The sequence below is a fragment of the Giraffa tippelskirchi genome, chromosome 11, assembly GCF_054371585.1.
Source record: "Giraffa tippelskirchi isolate mGirTip1 chromosome 11, T2T-mGirTip1v1.2.pri, whole genome shotgun sequence".
Lineage (NCBI taxonomy): Eukaryota > Metazoa > Chordata > Mammalia > Artiodactyla > Giraffidae > Giraffa > Giraffa tippelskirchi.
The window spans coordinates 150,292,075-150,311,126 of record NC_137285.1 but is presented as its reverse complement, the minus strand read 5'-3'; the positions used below and the strand labels follow the sequence as shown (position 1 = coordinate 150,311,126).

Here is a 19,052-nt window from a genome sequence, read left to right as displayed (position 1 = left end):
TTGCATTCTTTGCCCTTGCTCAGTTGCGGCTGCTTCTCTGGGCCCTGATTTCTGGGCTGGAGTGTAAGGCAAGCCGAGAAACCAGGTGGGATGTGGCTCACCTGTCTGTGGGCAGCACCTCCACACTGTTCATGTTGTGCAGGCATTGACACCTGGTCATTGTCCAGCAGGCGCTTCCTTCGTGGTCAGCCAAGACCTGTGTCAGCCTCCTTTATCTGCTGGCACTTGAAATAGCTCACTGTGGTCTGTGTCACAGTTTCCAAGGCCCTGGGATCCTCTGTCATGCCTTAAATTGCATTTCCTTTCCTCTTCCAGGTTCTCAGATATGTTTTGCATCAAATGCTGTACATAATACTAATGATGGAAGTGGGTAAAGGCTCCCAGCATGCCCCCCTTTCCATCACGCCTCCGGTTGTCAGCAGTAGGAAGCTGGCCATCCAGTTTGTAAGGTAAAGTGTACACAGCTCGGGCCTCTCTCGCTGTCACTCTCCCTCCGTCTCCTGGGCCCTGTGCTGACCAGGACTTCTGACACCTGTGGAACTGACACATGTCTGGGCTGTTTGTGGTTTGTGGTTCAGAATAAAGCGCGTAGCAGGTCATCTGGCTTGTGTGGTAGGGTGTGGTGTTGGGGGTGGTGTTGGGGGCAGTGAGGAGTTCACGGTTCGTGGGCTGCCTGCGAGGTCAGCTCTGAGTTCTGACAGCGGTTTCAGTGTCTACTGCTCCAAGTCTGTCTCTGCCTTTTTTGGCTCTCCTCTGAGTGTCTTTCTTTAGGTTCTTTGCCACTTTTTGTTTTAACTTCTTTGTCAATAATTGATAGACTAATCCTCCCCTCATGAGTCAGTAGGCTTTGCCTACAAAGTCCCATGTCTGCGCTTTACTGGGAAGGTGCTTACTGTGTCACCAGCTTTTCTGTTGTCAGTTTTGTCTGTCTGGCAGCAGCACGGAGGTGTTGGGGACAGGTGGAGAGCGTGCCTGTGAGCGGGTGCGGTGTCCGGGCGGGTGCGGGTGCAGGGACGGGGCGCGGGTGTGGGGTGTGGGTGCAGGGATGGGGCGCGGGCGCAGGGACCGGGTGCGGGTACAGGTGTGGGGTGGGGGTGCAGGGACGGGGTGGGGGCATCCAGGTACAGGCATTGTCTGACCCCTGACCGAACCTCTCTCCTTAAGGATTTTTTTTAAACAGTAAATATGATGTTTTAAGTAGAAGCACTTGTTTTAAATTTTCCATGTATTCATGATGTCAGCAATTGTAGTAATATTTCTATAATGGAGTAAATAAACTTGACACTTGAAAATGGGTTGAATCTGGGCATTTTAATAGCTTCTTTGAGGGTTAACTTTGGAGAAGTACTGTTAGAAATTCATTTCGCTGAGCTACCACGAGGTAGTACTATGTCTCAAATCTGTCATTTACTTCAGAAGGATATATTGGAGCCTTTTTTAAAAAAAAGTATTATCAAGCTGTTCACAGAGAAAGCTTGCCAAATTTTTTAAAAATTATTTGCTTATTTATGGCTGTTCTGCATCTTAATTGCTGCCCGGGCCTCTCTCTAGCGGTGGTGACTGGGGGCTACTCTGATCGCTGTGTGCAGCTGTCTTGCCGCAGAGCGTGGACTCAAGGGCTCATCCACGTCTAGTGCATTGGGAGGTGGATTCTTTACCACTGAGCAGTCAGGGAAGCCCTATTTCAGCCTTAATAACAACCATCGTAAGCAGTCCAAGGGTCTCTTTTCTTTTTTAAAGTTTGCTGGTGGATGAACTTAAAGAAAGCATGTATCCAGTCCTTCGTACTCTACTGCAGCACATCTGTGTCAAGGTACTGTTTGCTTTATTATTGAGAGTATAAAAACATGTGAAAGTAAATGCATGTGTGAGCGTTCTTAGAAATGAGTCTATATCATTACCAAGCATTGTATTTTTTATTTAGTATATTTGCTGTTCTCTTTGAGTATTTTTGGGGGGATAAAAAAACTTTTTTTCCTTTTTTAGAAAACTTCAAATATATAAAGATATAGAACAGAGTAATAAACAGAATGTTCAGTGATTTTGTATAAGGAGAAGCTCTGCCAGCACATAGGTGCACTGGATTTTCTTAGGAAGCTGATTTCATCATATCCCTTTAGACATAAATATTGCATACGTATCTCTACAGCATAAGAACTCTTTAAAAACATATCCACAAAATATTAACACACCTAAAAAATTCGCAATAACGCCTTAATATCATCCAGTGTCCAGTCAGTATTCAAACTTCTGTGAATATCTCTTAAAATTTTTAACAATTTGGACAGATGACGCTTCACTTGACCTCTGTAGACCCTAGAGATCTGTAGACTCTCTGGAATCGGGCTGGGCGGTTTCTTCCAGGTAGTTTCCCAGTAGGGCTGAGATGTAGAACTGGGTGGTCATTTCTGTAACATGTAGACACTTGGCCCTGTTGCTGAGCTCGGCGACTCAGCGGTTGTCTGTTTGCACCGATGCGTGTGTTTCTATCGCTCTGCATGGGGACTGTCGGGACAGCTTCTCAGGGTCTGTATTTCAGGTGGTCGATAAATCTGAGTACCGGACTTATGCGGCTCAGTCCCTGGTCCAGCTGCTCAACAAGCTTCCCTGTGCAGAATATGCTTCTTTCATGGCCTGGCTTTATGGATTAACACGAAATGCCAAGGTACGTGCTACACCTGCGTGAGCTCTTGGCTCCTGGCTCTGCAGCTCTGGAGACTGCAGGTCTGAAGATGCGGTGATGCATTGTGTTCTTCCTCTGCGATGAAGATGCATGCAGTTTTACTTTACTAGGTCTCCTACCGGGTGTTCACTCTTGATGTGGCCTTGGCCCTCCTGGAGCTGCCTGAACGAGAGGTGGATGGCCCGCTGACCCCAGAGCACGAGAAGTTCCTGAAGCATAAGTTCTTGGTTCAGGAAATCCTGGTCGCCCGCTGTAAAGACAAGGCCCCAACGGTGCGCAGCAAGGCGCTGTCCAGTTTTGCACAGTGCCTGGAGTCCTCTGCCACAGCCCCGTCAGACAGCATCCAGGAGCTTCTGCAGAACAGTGAGTGTGCTGAGCACCCCGAGCCTGGCCTCACTCCTGCTAGTCCAGACTGGGTGCCAGAAATAATCAGAGTGCTGTGAGAGGCTGCGGTCCTCAGTCCCCTTTCAGCTGGCGTTGCTGTTGAGTGACTCTTACAGGGGCGTTTTCCCAGTCTTGTCCTCGGGCTTAGGCTGTTGGCTGCAGTCACTGTTACTCTGTGTCACTGGGCAGTGGCTGCTCCGGGCCTGCTCAGTGCACACCGTGAATGGTCAGTGTTTAGAATCTGTCTCATCTTCAGGCCTGATTATCTCGATTTGGGTTCTTCTGTAAATATTTACGTATGGTTTTTGGTACTGTGGCTTTTCGCTTCTGACCTGTCTGCTTACTTGTAGCTCCTGCAGTTCCAGGAGTACAGAGCCACCAACAGAGTCCATCGACAAATTCATCAGGTAAGAAAATGGGTCAATATACTGTCAGATATTGAATAATTGTCCTTTTAATTAAAGGACTTGCTGAATGTTTGTAATGTTTTCTGTCTGTATATTATCTGATTTAGTACTGCACTTTTTTCTTCAAAGAAGTTAAAATTTATTTCAGTAATGATTCATAGTAACTTAAATGTGTAATATGCCATGATTATGTTAATGAAAAGTATAACAATTTTTTAGTGTACTGACAGAGCCTTTTTAAAATTTATTTTTAAGCTTTTTCCTATCAGAGGCAGATACTTAACCCTTCTGCAGGTTCAGAGGTGATCCACACAGACAGCGGTGGTGAAGCAGCTGCATCTATGGGTATGTCAGATCATTTCCCTCATTAGATGACCAGTAACCAGTAGATTTCAGACAACTCTAGGTAGAGCCTCAAAACGTGGGGATTTTTTTTCAAATTCACCCTTACTATTGGAAGATCTTTTGTTTTCCCTTAAAAGTAACTTCTATTTTATTTCCTTAATTGACGTCCTTGCACTATTCTGTATTTCATTTCAAGGTAAAGAATAAGATACATTTCACTTGTCATGTATTTCTGTATTTCACGTATTTCTTGTCACACTTCAGAGAATGTTACAAATATTTTATTTGCTCACTGAAGTCAGTTGTTATGAACACTTGGGCTTGCTGACCATAAAAGACCAGTTACTAGGGAAGGTGCAGTAGAAATTAAATTTAGTTTAGAGAAAAGTCATCACAGAAGAGAGGAAAAACTGCACAATACTATGGTCCTCACCCTTGTTTATTTTTTATTCCTTATTACTTTTTCCACGTGGCGTCTTGACTGTGATCATGCCATCCCAGAATCCACTTCTAATACAGGGTAGGGAACTGTGAGTCCTGGCTTCCATGGGAAAGTGCAGAATCGGGGTTATAGTTTCTTTATGCCAGTAACGTGAACTGTCTTTTAATGGGTCACACATACCATGTGGAGAGATTCTGGGATCCTTTCTCCCATGAACCCTGTACTTAATTCTGAACACAAGTGATGTTCGTTGTCTTTCAGTGACTTACTGAACCAAAATAATCCGGGATGGTAGAGTGTCAGTGTGACTCAGGAGGGCAGAAACGCGCCTGGCTGGCAGCAGGGAGACCTGGAGCTGCTCTCAGGTTCTGTTTCTGTCTAGCTGTATGGTCTGTGAAAGTCACTTTTATGGGCTTTTCCTTCGCCTATATTATGACATGGCATACTGTAATAGGGAAAAACCAAATTAGAAGTGAGAGGCAGTCTGAATACCTAGGCCAGTTCTGTTACTAAAGAGCTGGATGACCCAAGACATGGGAGTCAGCAGACCTCCCTGCCTGCTTGTCACTTCTGATCCAGAAACCTTGTCTGTCCTTCACAGAGGGCTTTTGTCAGGTCTGCAGAAATTATATTTAGAGAAGTGACTTTAAAAGATAGATAGGAAAAAGAGAGAACATGTGCAGAGAATAAATGATATAATGAGATCTATCAGTTTATTTGATAAACGTGGATATCATTCCTCCCAATCTGTGCAAGGCACTGTAGGTATGAACCCTAACAAAACATAGTTCCACGTCTTAAGGAACAGGGGGAGAGGCAGGTATGTGTGTCTAAAATCCTAATGCTGTGAGATGGGTGCTGAGGTGCAGTAACGTGCCACGAGAATCAGTACTTACCATTGCAGTCTGAAAGACTACATTTAAATGACTAGATATTAGCCTCTGTTACTCAAATTCAGAGTAGTAACTCAGGATGTAGTAACAGATTCCCTAAAATGAGTAAAGACATTTAATATGGAAAAATGTTGAATGTTTGCATTAACTCCAGCCTGAGCAAGTTACAGATTCACTGTTGTACATTGTCATTCAGTGCTCAGTCATGTCCAACTCATTGAGACCCCATGGACTGCAGCACACCAGGCTTCCCTGTCCTTCACCGTCTCCCAGAGCTTGCTTAAATTCATGTCTGTTGAGTCAGTGATGTCATCCAACCATCTTGTCTTTTTTGTATAGTTCTTCTGTGTATTCTTGCCACCTTTTCTTAATATCTTAATACCTTCTGTTTCTGTTAGGTCCATACCATTTCTGTCCTTTATTGTGCCCATCTTTGCATGAAATGTTCCCTTGGTATATCATAATTTTCTTGAAGAGATCTCTAGTCTTTCCCATTCTGTTGTTTTTCTCTATATCTTTGCATTGTTCACTTAGGAAAGGCTTCTTATTTCTTCTTGCTATTCTATGGAACTCTGCATTCAGATAGGTATATATCTTTCTTTTTCTCCTTTGCCTTACACTTCTCTTCTTTTCTCAGCTATTTGTAAGGCCTTCTCAGACACTGAACAGGAGGCAGTGATCAAAACCACCCCCAAGAAAATGAAATGCAAAAAGGCAAAATGATTGTCTGAGGAGGCCTTACAAATAGGTGAGAAAAGATGAGAAGCGAAAGACAAAGGAGAAAAGGCAAGATACACCCATTTGAGTGTAGAGTTCCAAAGAATAGCAATGAGAGATAAGAAAGCCTTCTTCAGTGATCAGTGCAAAGAAATATAGGAAAACAATAGAATGGGAAAGGCTAGAGATCTCTTCAAGAAAATCAGAGATACCAAGGGAACATTTCATGTGTAGATGAGCACAATAAAGGACAGAAATGGTATGGACCTAACAGAACCAGAGGAGATTAAGAAGAGGTGGCAAGGATACACAGAAGAATTATACAAAAAAGATCTTCACGACCCAGATATCCATGATGGTGTGATCACTCACTTAGAGCCAGACATCCTGGAATGCAAAGTCAAGTGGGCCTTAAGGAGCATCACTATGAAAAAAGCTAGTGCAGATGATGGAATTCCAATTGAGCTACTTCAAATCCTAAAAGATGATGCTCTGAAAGTGCTGCACTCAATATGCCAGCAAATTTGGAAAACTCAGCAGTGGCCACAGGCCTGGAAAAGGTCAGTTTTCATTCCAATCCTAAAGAAGGGCAATGCCAAGGAATGTTCAGGCTACCACATGATTGCACTCATTTTACATGCTAGCAAAAGTAATACTCAAAATTTTCCAAGCCAATCTTCAGTAGTAAGTGAACTGTGAACTTCCAGATGTTCAAGCTGGATTTAGAAAAGGCAGAGGAACCAGAGATCAGATTGCCAACATCTGTTGGATCATAAAAAGCAGGAGAGTTCCAGAAAAACAACTACTATTGCTTTATTGACTATGCCAAAGCTTTTGATTGTGTGGATCCCAACAAATTGTGGAAAATTCTTCAAGAGATGAGAATACCAGACCACTTACCTGCCTCTTGAGAAACCTGTATGCAGGTCAAGAAGCAACAGTTAGAACTGGGCATGGAACAACAGACTGGTTCCAAATCCGGAAAGGAGTATGTCAAGGGTGTATATTGTCTCCCTGCTAATTTAACTTATATGCAGAGTACATCATGTGAAATGCCAGGCTGGATGAAATACAGGCTGGAATCAAGACTGACGGGAGAAATGTCAATAACCTCAGATACACAGATGACACCACCCTTATGGCAGAAAGTGAAGAGGAACTAAAGTGCCTCTTTATGAAAGCGAAAGAGGAGAGTGAAAAAACTGGCTTAAAGCTCAACATTCAAAAAACTAATATCGTGGCATCCGGTCCCATCACTTCATGACAAATAGATGGGGAAACAATGGAAACAGAGACTTTATTTTTGGGGCTCCAAAATCACTGCAGATAGTGACTGCAGCCGTGAAAGTAAAAGACACTTACTCCTTGGAAGAAAAGCTATGACCAACCTAGACAGTATATTAAAAAGCAGAGACATTACTTTGTCAACAAAGGTCTGTCTAGTCAAGGCTATGGTTTTTCCAGCAGTCATATGAATGTGAGAGTTGGACTGTAAAGAAAGCTGAGTGCTGAAGAATTGATGCTTTTGAACTGTGGTGTTAGAGAAGACTCTTGAGAGTCCCTTGGACAGCAAGGAGATCCAGCAAGTCAGTCCTAAAGGAAATCAGTCCTGAATATTCATTGGAAGGACTAATGCTCAAGCTGAAGCTCCAATACTTTGGCCACCTGATGCAAAGAGCCAACTCAGTGGAAAAGACCCTGATGCTGGTAAAGATTGAAGGCAGGAGGAGAAGGGGATGACAGAGGATGAGATGGTTGGATGGCATCACCAACTTGATGGACATGAGTTTGAGCAAGCTCTGGGAGTTGATGATGGACAGGAAAGCCTGGCATGCTGCGGTCCAAGGGGTCACAAAGGGTCAGACACAACTGAACGACTGATCTGAACTGAACTGGACTCCTGTACAATGTATTAACCTCTGTCCATAGTTTCTCAGACATTCTGTCTTATCAGATCTTATTCCTTGAAACTATTTCTCACTTCCATTATGTAGTCGTCAGGGATATGATTTAGGTCATACCTGAATGGCCTTGTGGCTGTCCCTACTTTCTTCAACTTAAGTCTGAATTTGGCAATAAGCAATTTGTGATCTGAGCCAGTGAGGTCCTGGTCTTGTTTTTTGCTGACCATATAGAGCTTCTCCATCTTCGGCTGCAAAGAATTTAATCAATTTGATTTTGATATTGACCATCTGGTGATGTTCATGTGTAGAGTTGTCTCTTGTGTTATTGGAAGAAGATGTTTGCTATGACCAGTGTGTTCTCTTGGCAAAAGTCTGTTAGCCTTTGCCCTGCTTCATTCTGTACGCCAAGGCCAAATTTGCCTGTTATCCAGGTATTCTTGACTTCCTACTTTGCATTCCAGTCCCCTATGATGAAAAGGATATCTCTTTTTGCTCTTTGTTCCAGAAGGTCTTGGAGGTCTTCATAGCCATTCAGCTTCAGTTTCTTCAGCGTTACTGCTCGGGGCATAGACTTGGATTACTGTGATATTGAATGGTTTGACTTGGAAATGAACAGAGATCATTCTGTCGTTTTTGAAATTGCATCCAAGTACTGCATTTTGGACTCTCTTGTTGACTGTGATGGCTACTCCGTTTCTTCTAAGGGATTCCTGCCCACAGTAGTAGATAGAATGGTCATCTGAGTTAAATTCACCCATTCCAGTCCATTTTAGTTCGCTGATTCCTAGAATGTCGACGTTCACTCTTGCCATCTCCTGTTTGACCACTTCTAATTTGCCCTGATTCATGGACCTAACATTCCAGGTTCCTATGCAATATTTTTCTTAACAGCATCAGACTTTACTTCCATCACCAGACACATCCACAACTGGGTGTTGTTTCTGCTTTGCCTCAGCCTCTTCATTCCTCCTGGAGCTATTTCTCCACTGATCTCCAGTAGTATGATGGGCACCTACCCACCTGGGGAGTTCCTCTTTCAGTGTCCTATCTTTTTGCCTTTTCATACTGTTCATGGGGTTCTCAAGGCAAGAATACTGAAGTGGTTTGCCATGCCCTTCTCCAGTGGACCACGTCTGTCAGACCTCTCCACCATGACCCATCCGTCTTGGGTGGCCCCACACGGCATGACTTAGTTTCATTGACTTAGACCAGGCTGTGGTCCGTGTGATCAGTTTGGCTAGTTTAGTTTTCTGTGATTGTGGTTTTCATTCTCTCTGCCCTGTGATAGATGAGAATAAGAGGCTTATGGCACCTTCCTGATGGGATGACTGACTGTGGGGTAAATTGAGTCTGGCTCTGGTGGGGGGGCCATGCTCAGTAAATCTTCAGTCCAGTTTTCTGCTGATGGGTGGGGCTGTGTTCCTGCCCTGTAGTTTGTGAAAGTTACTCAGTCCTGTCTGATTCTTTGTGACCCCATGGGCAGTCCATGGAGTTCTTCAGGCCAGAATACTGGAGTGGGTAGCCTGTCCCTTCTCCAGGGCATCTTCCCAACCCAGGAATCGAACCAGGGTCTCTGCCCTGCAGTCGGATTCTTTACCAAGTGAGCTTTCAGGGAAGCCCCCTGTAGTTTGGCTTTGGCTGAGGCCAAACTGTGGTGGGGTTAATGGCGGTGATGACGACTTCCTTCAAAAGGACTTATGCCAGCACGCCTCGGCTCCCAGGACTGTTGTATTCAGTGCCCCGACCCCGTGGCAGGCCATTGTTGAGCCACACTTCCACTGGAGACTCTTGGACACTGACAGGCAAGTCTGGCTTAGTCTCCTGTGGGGTCACTGCTCCTTTCTCCTGGGTCCTGGTGGGCACAAGGTTTTGTTTGTGCCCTCTGAGAGTCTGTTTCCCAGTCCTGTGGAATTTCTGTAATCAAATCCCACTGGCCTCCAAAATCTAATTCCCTGGGCGTTCTCAGTCCCTTTGCCAGATCCCAGGTTGGGAAATCTGTTGTGGGCCCTAGAACTTTTGCAACAGTGTGAGAACTTCTTTGGTGTAATTGTTCTCCAGTTTGTGGGTCCTCTGCTTGGCGGCTCTGTGGTGGGGCTAATAGTGACCTCCTCCAGGAGGACTTTGGCCAGATGCCACGCCCCCCAGGTCTGCTGCAGCCAGAGCCCCGTCCCCAGGGCAGGCCCCTGCTGACCCGTCCCTCTGCAGGAGACACTCAGACACCCTCAGGCAGATCTGACTCAGTCTCTTTTGGGGGTCAGTGCTGCTTTTCCTGGGTCCTGGTGCACACAGGGTTTTGTTTGTGCCCTCTGAGCGACTCAGGCGGGTATGAGGTTTGATTCTAAACACAGTTTCACCCCTCCTGCCGTCCTGTTAGGGCTTCTCCTTTGCCCTGGGACGTGGTGGTATCTTTTTTTGGTGAGATCAAACATTCTCCTGTCGACGGTTGTTCAGCAGCTAGTTGGTAGTTTTGGTGTTCTCAGAGCAGATGAGCGCAAGCCTTCCTCCTCCGCCTCAGAATCCAACAGTGGATTCTCACTGTTGTACAGACGCTTCCAAACACTATTGTGTTGCTTTAATGATGCTTCTAAATTATAAGAGCTTGCAAGTTGTAAACAGCCCTTGTTCCCACCTTATTTTTGATAAACTAAAATGACTTGTGTTGTTGGCATTAACTATACATTAAAAAATTTGTGTAGTTACTACATGCCAGATACTGTGCTAATAAGTACCGTTGTTGGTGTTTTTTCTTTTGAGATAATTCATAAAAGTCACCGTTTAAAGTATGTTGAATCCAGTGGTTGTTAGTGGTTCATATAATCAACTTCCAGAAGCTTCTCATTAACTGAGAAAGAAACCTCATACCCACGAGCAGTCCGTCCCTGTGCTCCCCCGTCTGTGGACTCACCTGCTCTGGACATTTCGCACGAGTGGAACCCTAGAATATGTAGCCTCGTGCAGACGGCTTCTCTGCCATCTGCTTTCAAGGTTCCTCCACGTTGAGGCATGCACTACTGTGTCAGTGCTCTGCTCCTTTTTATGGCTGAATAGAGTCCACTGTATGGATGGACCACGTTTTGTGTGTTCATTCATCCTGGCAGCTCCTCAAAATGTTAGGCATAGAGTTACCACGTGACCCAGCAGTTCCCTCCCGGGTGTGCAACCACAAGGGAAGAAAACACACTCAGACACAACCCGGTTTGAGAATGTTTGTAGACGCATCCTTCACAGTAGCCAAAACAGGGAAGCAACCCAATGTCCCACTTATCTTTTTATTTTTGAGGTAAAAGTTCATATTTTCTACATCTAAATCCTTTTTGGATATGATTTGCATACCTTTTTTTCTCATCTTTGGGTTATCTTTTCACTTTCTTGATGGTGTTCTAAGAATTTTATAGTTTTAGCTCTTAACATTTTGGCCTTGGTTCAATTTTGAGTTAATTTTTGCTTATGATGTGAGTTAGGGATCCAGCTTTCAATGTGAATATCAAATTGTCCCACTCTTTCTGACCCATTGGGCTATACAGTCCATGGAATTGTCTAGGCCAGAATACTGTAGTGGGTAGCCTTTCCCTTCTCCAAGGGATCTTCTCAACCCAGGGATTAAACCCAGGTCTCCCGCATTGCAGGCAGATTCTTTACCAGCTGAGCTACAAGGGAAGACCAAGAATACTGGAGTGGGTCAGCTATCCCTTCTCTAGGAGATTTTCCCGACCCAGGAATCAAACCGGGGTCTCCTGCATTGCAGGCAGATTCATTCATTACCAACTGAGCTATCAGGGAATGCCAAATGTGGGATATATTGCCACTGTACAAATACTAAGCTTTCCAGCCCATGAACAAGGAATGCCTTTCTCTATTTAGGTCTCCTCTAATTCACTTCAGTGATGTTTCATAGTTTTCAGTGTATAACTCTTGCTCTTCACACTTATTCCTAAGTATTTTATTCTCTTTGACACTGTTTATTATAAGTGAAATTACTTTCTTAATTTCATTTTTGATTGTTGATGTTGATAGTTTATGCAACTGATTTTGATGATTGATCTTGTATCCTGAAATGTTGCTAAATTAGTTACTAGCCTTAAAAGGTTTTGTATGTGTGTGCGTGTGAGATTACTTAAGATTTTCTACCTATCAGATCATGCCATCTGTGAGAATAGTTATTTCTTTTTTCCATTCTGAATGCCTTTGTTTCTTTTTCTTGCCTGTTTTCCCTGACTGGGACTTGTCCATGTCTTCTGTTCTTTGTCTTTTGCATTGAGTATGGTGGTAGCTCTGCGTTGCTTTGGGATGACCTTTATCGCTGTGAGGAAGTTTCCTGTTTTCTGACTTTGTTGACTGTTTTTATCATGAACGGGTGTAGGATTTTGCTTCTGCAGCTATGGAGATGATCACGTGGCCTTGGTCCTCTGTTCTATGATGGTATATCACAGTGAATGATTTTCCCATGTCCTCGGATAAATCCCAAGCATGGAGTATAATGCCTTTTGTATCTTGCTGGGTTAATTTGCTAATATTTTGCTGAGGATTTTTTTTAATTTTAATTTTTTATTTTTTGGCCACACCACGTATGGGTATGGGATCTTGGCTCCTCGATCAGGGATCAAACCTGTGTCCCCTGCCTTGCAAGCTTGGCGTCTGCACCACTGGACCCAAGGGAAGGCCCTTGCTGAGGATTTTATGTCTGTATTGACAAGAGATTTTGGTCTGTTGTTTTCTTGAGCTATTTTGTCTTGTTTTGCTCTCAAGATAATACTGGTTTCACAGAGGGAGGTGGAAAGTGGTATAGGGACTCTGTTTTTGACAGAGTTGAGGAAGCGTTGTTATAACTTTTGTTACTGGAGTCTCTGTAACCAGCTGGCAGACGGCTGTGGGTCCGGGCCCTTTGTGCGTGTGTGGGAGGTGTTTGCTCACTAGTTCAATCCCTTGACTTGTTGCGGTGTATTCAGTCTTTATTTCTTCTTGAGTTAGTTTTCCTAATGTATATCTTTAATAATATGTAGATATTTAATCCAGGTTACTTAAATGTGTTAGCATAAAACTGTTCATAGTATTCATAACCTTGTCCCTCCTTCATTCCTGATTTTAGCAATTAGACCCATCTATTATTTTCTGTCTAGGAAAATGTTAGTTTTGTTGATCTTAATAACCTACTTTGATTTCATTGATTTTCTCTATTGTTTTCCATATTGTTTTATTTTCTACTGTTCTTTCTTGTGCATCAGCATTTCTCAAGTGTGCTTTGGGGTCCCTAAGCCTCCTTCCGTGGGCCTTTGAAGGTAGTACAGTTTTCATAGTAATACTAAGACATCAGTTACCTTCTACTTTCTGGTTTTCTCACAAGTGTACTTTGGAGTTTTGCAGACAGGGGTCCCAGAGAGGCAAAAGCAGATAGACGCATAGATGACAACCCAGCTGTCTTTTAAGTCTGACATTAAAGAGTTTGCAAAATGTTAATCAGTGCCATTCTTTTCACTACTTTGTTTGTTTTGGAAAATAGTTATTTTTCAGTTAAAAAGTATGCTGTTTATTTGGTATTTTAAGATGAATTATTAAATCTTTCTGTAATTCTCATTTTAAGTTTCTAATTCATGTTAAAAGCTATAATCCACATTTATTAAAAAAAAAAAACAACTTATGAGTCTTCAGTGATATCTCATAGTGTGAAAGGGCCTTTGATGGGAAGGCTTTAAAGCTCCTGTTATGCATTGTCTTACTTAGTCTTTAAAATAGCCAATGGTTTACATCTTCCCATTTGTAGTAAACAGAATGAAAAATCTAAATAGATTCATTCAGAATTTTGGTCTTAGGAGCCCAGTTTAAAGCTTAATTTTACAGAATTTATGCCCTTTTGAAATGTTACTACTCTGCCTGCTACTACTTCTGCATTATTGTGAATAGGTGATTATTTGAATTTTCTTCTTTTTCTACATGATTTCATGCTGTGGTTTCTTATGATTTAAAATCAGCTAACCGGCCAGTTTTGGATTGGCGCATGCTCTCAGGATTGTGCGGTGAGAGGTTGGGTCTCTCTGGTGTCCTCAGGCTATAATGACTTCTTGGTGTTTCCTCGGCAGAAATGGGTTTCCTGGTGTCGCTGAGGAATAGGGTTGGGGACGAGAAGACCAGCGTCAGAAAGTCTGCGGTCCAGGTGTGTTTTTCTGGACATTCTTTTCACACCCTCTTTTTAAGCACTAACAGCTTGAAGGTGCAAGAGACCATTGTAAAAACTGTTCTGTCATATTCAATACTCACGTTTCACTTGAGGTTAGTTCACCTTGTCCCTGTTAAATGTAAATTACACAGATGAACTGAAGGATCCTCTGTTCTTAAGTGGCCTGCTGGATTGCTGGCTTCCTAGGAACCACAATTTTAGATCCGTAATTTGTTGTTTTTTTTAGAGTAGGGATTCTTAACCTGGGACCACAGATGGATTTTGATAGGGTTCAGGAAACCCCTGAAATGGTTTCTGAGTACATGTTCATGTAAAATATATGTCAGATTTTCTCCAGAGAGGTCTTAAATTTCCTCAGATTCTAAGAGGTGGGATGTTTCTAGGAAGAGGGACGGATCTGTGATCTCAGACATGAGAGTCACGAACTTGAAGGAATTGTGTGTCTGCGTCTGTGCTGACCCGATGCCTGTGTCGCCCTCGGTGTGACACTTGCCCCTTCTAGGTCTTGGTGAACCTCCTGAAACACTGTGACATCATGGGTCTGCAGGACGAGCTGAGCATCCTGCAGGACCGTTGCCGGGACGTCGCAGTGTCTGTCCGCAAGCAGGCCCTGCAGTCTCTCACCGAGCTGCTCCTGGTGAGACTGGCCGCTGTGTGTCTGAGGTGCCCTTCTCATCTCGGATAACCCGGCCTAACGATGGGGCGCCTGTTAGAAACCCTCCTGAGCCGCCGTGGGCCCAGCAGTGAACAGAGGGATCTCGCCACTGCCGGGTGCTGGGTGGCGTTTCCTATTCAATATGCATGTGTCGTACGGACTAGTGCTGGAAAACGCTATCAGCATACATCTCACACAGAAACGTGAAGTTTAAAATCAGTTTGGTTAGGCCAGAGGCCTACATTATTTTTTGTCCATTGAAACCTGTATAGGTGATATTGCCAAAGGAGCAGATCCACTAATCCTATATACAATTTACTTCTGCCAGCTAGTTAGTTTTTGAAGAATTTTTAAAGTGTTTTTTCTTATTTTACAATAGAAGACTTTAAGCAATGCCTGTTTCGATTTTCTTCATTAGCATCTTTTCTGATTTCTCCTAGAGACAGATATTTTTTGTCTCAATCTTGAATTATTCCAAAAAAGTGCTGCTTTACTACCAATGATAAGATAAACACTTTACGTCTAAGATCTCAGTGTGCGTTGCTTTATAGTAGCTGGAGCTTGAACTTGGTTTTCACTTATATTTGGAAGGTTGACATTTTTCCACTGTTAGGTTTTATTTGTAATTGTGTTGGAACTACTAATAATATATCCTAAAACATGGCTCACGGCTTCCCTGATCTGTGCTCGCATCTTTACGACTTCCTGACTTGGACTTCTCAGGCCCAGCCACAGTGTGTGCAGATACAGAAGGCCTGGCTGGGGGGCGTGGTCCCAGCCGTGACGGACGACGAGATCAGCGTGCAGGACAAGGCCCTGGAGTGCCTGGACCGGCTCCTGCTGCAGAGCATCCAGCACCACAGCGAGGGCTGCGACACGGACGACGGCCAGGTGCTCACCTGGGCGCTGCTGACGCTCCTGGACACGGACAGCCGGAAGCTGGGGTACGCGTTTCCTGGGCGGATGTGTGTCCTCGTGGACAGGCCTTGGTTATCAGTTCCTGTGTTGATACTGGAAAATCAGCTCTCCAAATTGCTTGATATACAAAGACTCAATCTTGATCTCTTTCTCTTGACCTAGTTCAAATCTCTTAGCTTTTGTGGTGACAGTTTTTGTGAAGCCTTCTTTTGCCTTTCTGAGTGTTCCCCAGCTTCAAATTGATGTCTTAATATGTAGTAGAAAGCATTAATGGATTTACTGTATTGACATTAACTTTCCACAGTACTGGTTGTGATAGATGACTTCCTGATTATGACACATTAGACTTTTTCTGACATTTTGTTGGGTTGATGACTTAGTCACACCGCAGCATCCTTTCCATTTGATATTTGTTGGGTGTTCGCTGTGCAGGGAGCCATGACTTGGCGCCTGCACTGACCAGCGTTCATCTTTACTTCAGGAGTCTAGCAGCTGACCTGTGTTTGCGCTCCTGTTACTGTTCTCCTTTCTTTTTTTTCTTTACTGTACAAGAAGTACCTCCCTACTTGTTTACATGTGGTTATAGAGGAATTAGCATCCAATGGAAAGAGTAATAGGGTTAGTATCATAATGCTGTTGTTCAGTCACTAAGTCATGTCTGACTCTTAGCAAACACATGGATGGCAGCACACAAGGCTTCCCCGTCCTTTACCCTCTCCTGGAGCCTGCTCAAACCCATGTCCATCGAGTTGTGATGCCATCCAACCATCTCATCCTCTGTTGTCCCCTTCTCCTCCCACCTTCAACCTTTCCCAGAATCAGGGTCTTTTCTAATGAGTCTGCTCTTTGCATCAGGTGGCCAAAGTATTGGAGCTTCAGCTTCAGCATCAGTCCTTCCAATGAATATTCAGGGTTGATTTCCTTTAGGATTGACTGGTTTGATCTCCTTGCAGTCCCAGGGACTCTCAGGAGTCTTCTCCAACACCACAGTTCAAAAGCATTAATTCTTTGGTGCTTAGCCTTCTTTATGGTCCAACTCTCACAATCATACATGACTATGGAGAAACCATAGCTTTGACTATATGGACCTTTGTCAGCAAAATGATTTCTTTGGTTTTTAATACACTGTCTAGGTTTACCATAGCTTTCCTTCCAAGGAGCAAGGGTCTTTTAATCTCATGGCTGCAGTCACCATTTGCAGTGATTTTGGAGCCCAAGAAAATAAAATCTGTCACTGTTTCTTGTTTGTATGATAATCTGCCTCTATACAAGATTCAAGTCAATCCTTTTATGGCCAGGGATGACTTGTCTGGTGCCATTCTCTGAGTTTTAAAACATTCCTTTCTTTCATTAACAGACTGTTAGTAACTATATAACATCTGGCTAAAAACTAGCAGGCGGATATTCTTTCTGCCCCCTCTGATGTCTATGTCAGAAGCTTTCTCTGTCTCCTTTATACTTTAATAAAACTTTATTACACAAAAGCTCTGAGTGATCAAGCCTCGTCTCTGGCCCTGGATTGAATTCTTCTCCTCCGGAGACCAAGAATCCCAGCGTGTTTCGTGGTTCAGCAGCAACCCTTCACTCCCTTGCCTTTCACTTCTGTTCCTTTTGGCTCAGTGGGTAAAGAATCGCTTGCAGCGCAGAAGACACGGCATATGTGGGTTTGATCCCTGAGTCCAGAAACAGAGCCTTGCTCGGCCCGAGGAGCACCCTCCATCTCCCTTCCAGTGGTTCTCCTCTCCTCAAAGGCGGTGCACGCTGATTCCAGCACCAGGTGTGGTTACTCTGCTCCTCCTCTTCACATGAACAGCACTATGTGCTCTCTGTTCTTTGTGGGTCTGACTCCTTCCAATCAAAGTAGTACCAGGTCCACTCAGCTGGCTGTGTGCGGCTGTAGCTCATTCACTTCCATTGCTGTGTGTGTGTGTCCCACGTTCATGAAGAAGCCACAGTTGATGTATCCTAGTGACTGCTGGCTGATGATGGATATTTCCAGGTTTTCACTGTGAGGTAAAATGCTGTGGATATTTCTGGGCATGTCTTTGGTGCACATTTCTGTTGCGCGTGTCCCCAGGAGCAGTGCTGTCGGACGTGCTCTTACCCTTCCTTAAGTCACTGCAGACAGCGCTCCAGCATGGTGGTGCCAGGCTGACTCCCTGAAGCGTTTCTGAGAGCTGCAATTCCTCCCTGTCTTTGTGCCGTCGCTCTTTCTGTTTAGTCATTTTGGTGGCCAGTACTTGTATTTCTGGCTTCCCTGGTAGCTCAGAGGTTAAAGCATCTGCCTGCAATGCGGGAGACCTAGGTTCGATCCCTGGGTTGGGAAGATCCCCTGGAGAAGGAAATGGCAGCCCACTCCAGTATTCTTGCCTGGAAAATCCCATGGACAGAGGAGCCTGGTGGGCTACAGTCCACGGGGTCGCAAAGAGTCGGACACGACTGAGTGACTTCACTTTGACTTCACTTCACTTGTATTTCTTGGTGGTCTTAATTTGCACTGACATGGTGACTGATGCAATTGAGCCCCTTTCACAGGTGGATTAGCATCTAGATATACACATTGTGTATTACCTGCCCAGATAACATGCCCCTCTCCCTACTTTTTTAATCAGGCTGTCTGTCACTCTTTTGCTTGTTCACCCAAAAGTGTTCAAACGTGCAGAAACACTATTGTAAGCATTATAGATTCCTCTCCCCCAGCCCAGTGTTTGCCTCTTTAGTCTCTTAATGGTGTCTTTTGATGAGTTCCGTTTGTTAAGTGGTTTTCTTTATGGTTAATGGATTTTTAAAGAAATCTTCTCCTATAGATGTTATATAGGTTTTTCCTATAGATCTTTTCCTATAGATGTCCTGTAGGTTATGTAGATGTTTTCCTGGATAATTTCCTAGAAGTTTGATTTTTTTTTTTTCTTTCCCCTTCATGGTTTTTATCTCCTTTTCTTTCTCTGGCTGAGAGTGGCTTCCTATTGATGGTGGTGTGACTGCAGTCATCTCTGGAGGTGAAGAGAGTTGAGATGAGCTAGACCGGCCTAATGGTGAGGGTCTACAGGCAGGAAATGGCAGCGTGGAGACCAAGAGGCCTGACCCTCTCGGATCCTAAATGGCAGGGCTGCTGGGGGTTTCTGGCCCAGAAAGCAGAGTTGGGGCCAGCCAAGGCAGGGGAGTGCCACACGTGGAGCCCCGCTTTAAACACCTACTTTCGGCACTTCTGGTGGTGGAGGGAGTCGCCAGGCTAGGCTGTAGACTGGCGCCGAGGACGTGGTATAGACCTCAGAGTCTGCGTCTGGCGTGATGAGAAGCACGGGAATTAGTGTAACGGTCAGACAGTGGGCTGCAGTGTGAGGGAGAGGGGCCGGCTCTGTTCCGCAGGGGTCCCTGTGGCAGGCCTTGAGGGTGGGTCTAAGGCTGGCGGTCAGCCGTGCTTTTCAGGAAGCCCAGGTGGTGATTGCTGAGCCGCGTTCTTGTGACCGGAGTGGGTTGATACCAGACTGGGTCCATCGGGGGGCTATGGGGACAGCTCAGCCCTGGTGGA

The 19,052-nt window shown here is 44.5% G+C and overlaps 1 protein-coding gene across 20 annotated transcripts in view; it reads left to right on the top strand.

Annotated features, from left to right (window-relative positions):
* NCAPD3 (non-SMC condensin II complex subunit D3) overlaps positions 1 to 19,052 on the top strand; it is a 54,855-nt gene that overhangs the window by 9,295 nt on the left and 26,508 nt on the right. For 17 of the 20 annotated variants that reach the window (XM_081544632.1, XM_081544630.1, XM_081544639.1 and 14 more), the window contains 9 exons: positions 316 to 449; positions 1,741 to 1,813; positions 2,540 to 2,665; positions 2,794 to 3,046; positions 3,418 to 3,474; positions 3,730 to 3,819; positions 13,850 to 13,923; positions 14,450 to 14,584; positions 15,326 to 15,546. In XM_081544632.1, coding sequence (XP_081400758.1) covers positions 316 to 449; positions 1,741 to 1,813; positions 2,540 to 2,665; positions 2,794 to 3,046; positions 3,418 to 3,474; positions 3,730 to 3,819; positions 13,850 to 13,923; positions 14,450 to 14,584; positions 15,326 to 15,546 — 1,163 coding nt within the window. The remainder of the gene's footprint in view (positions 1 to 315; positions 450 to 1,740; positions 1,814 to 2,539; positions 2,666 to 2,793; positions 3,047 to 3,417; positions 3,475 to 3,729; positions 3,820 to 13,849; positions 13,924 to 14,449; positions 14,585 to 15,325; positions 15,547 to 19,052) is intronic. The other 3 variants (XM_081544643.1, XM_081544625.1, XM_081544624.1) reach the window with 1 other exon arrangement.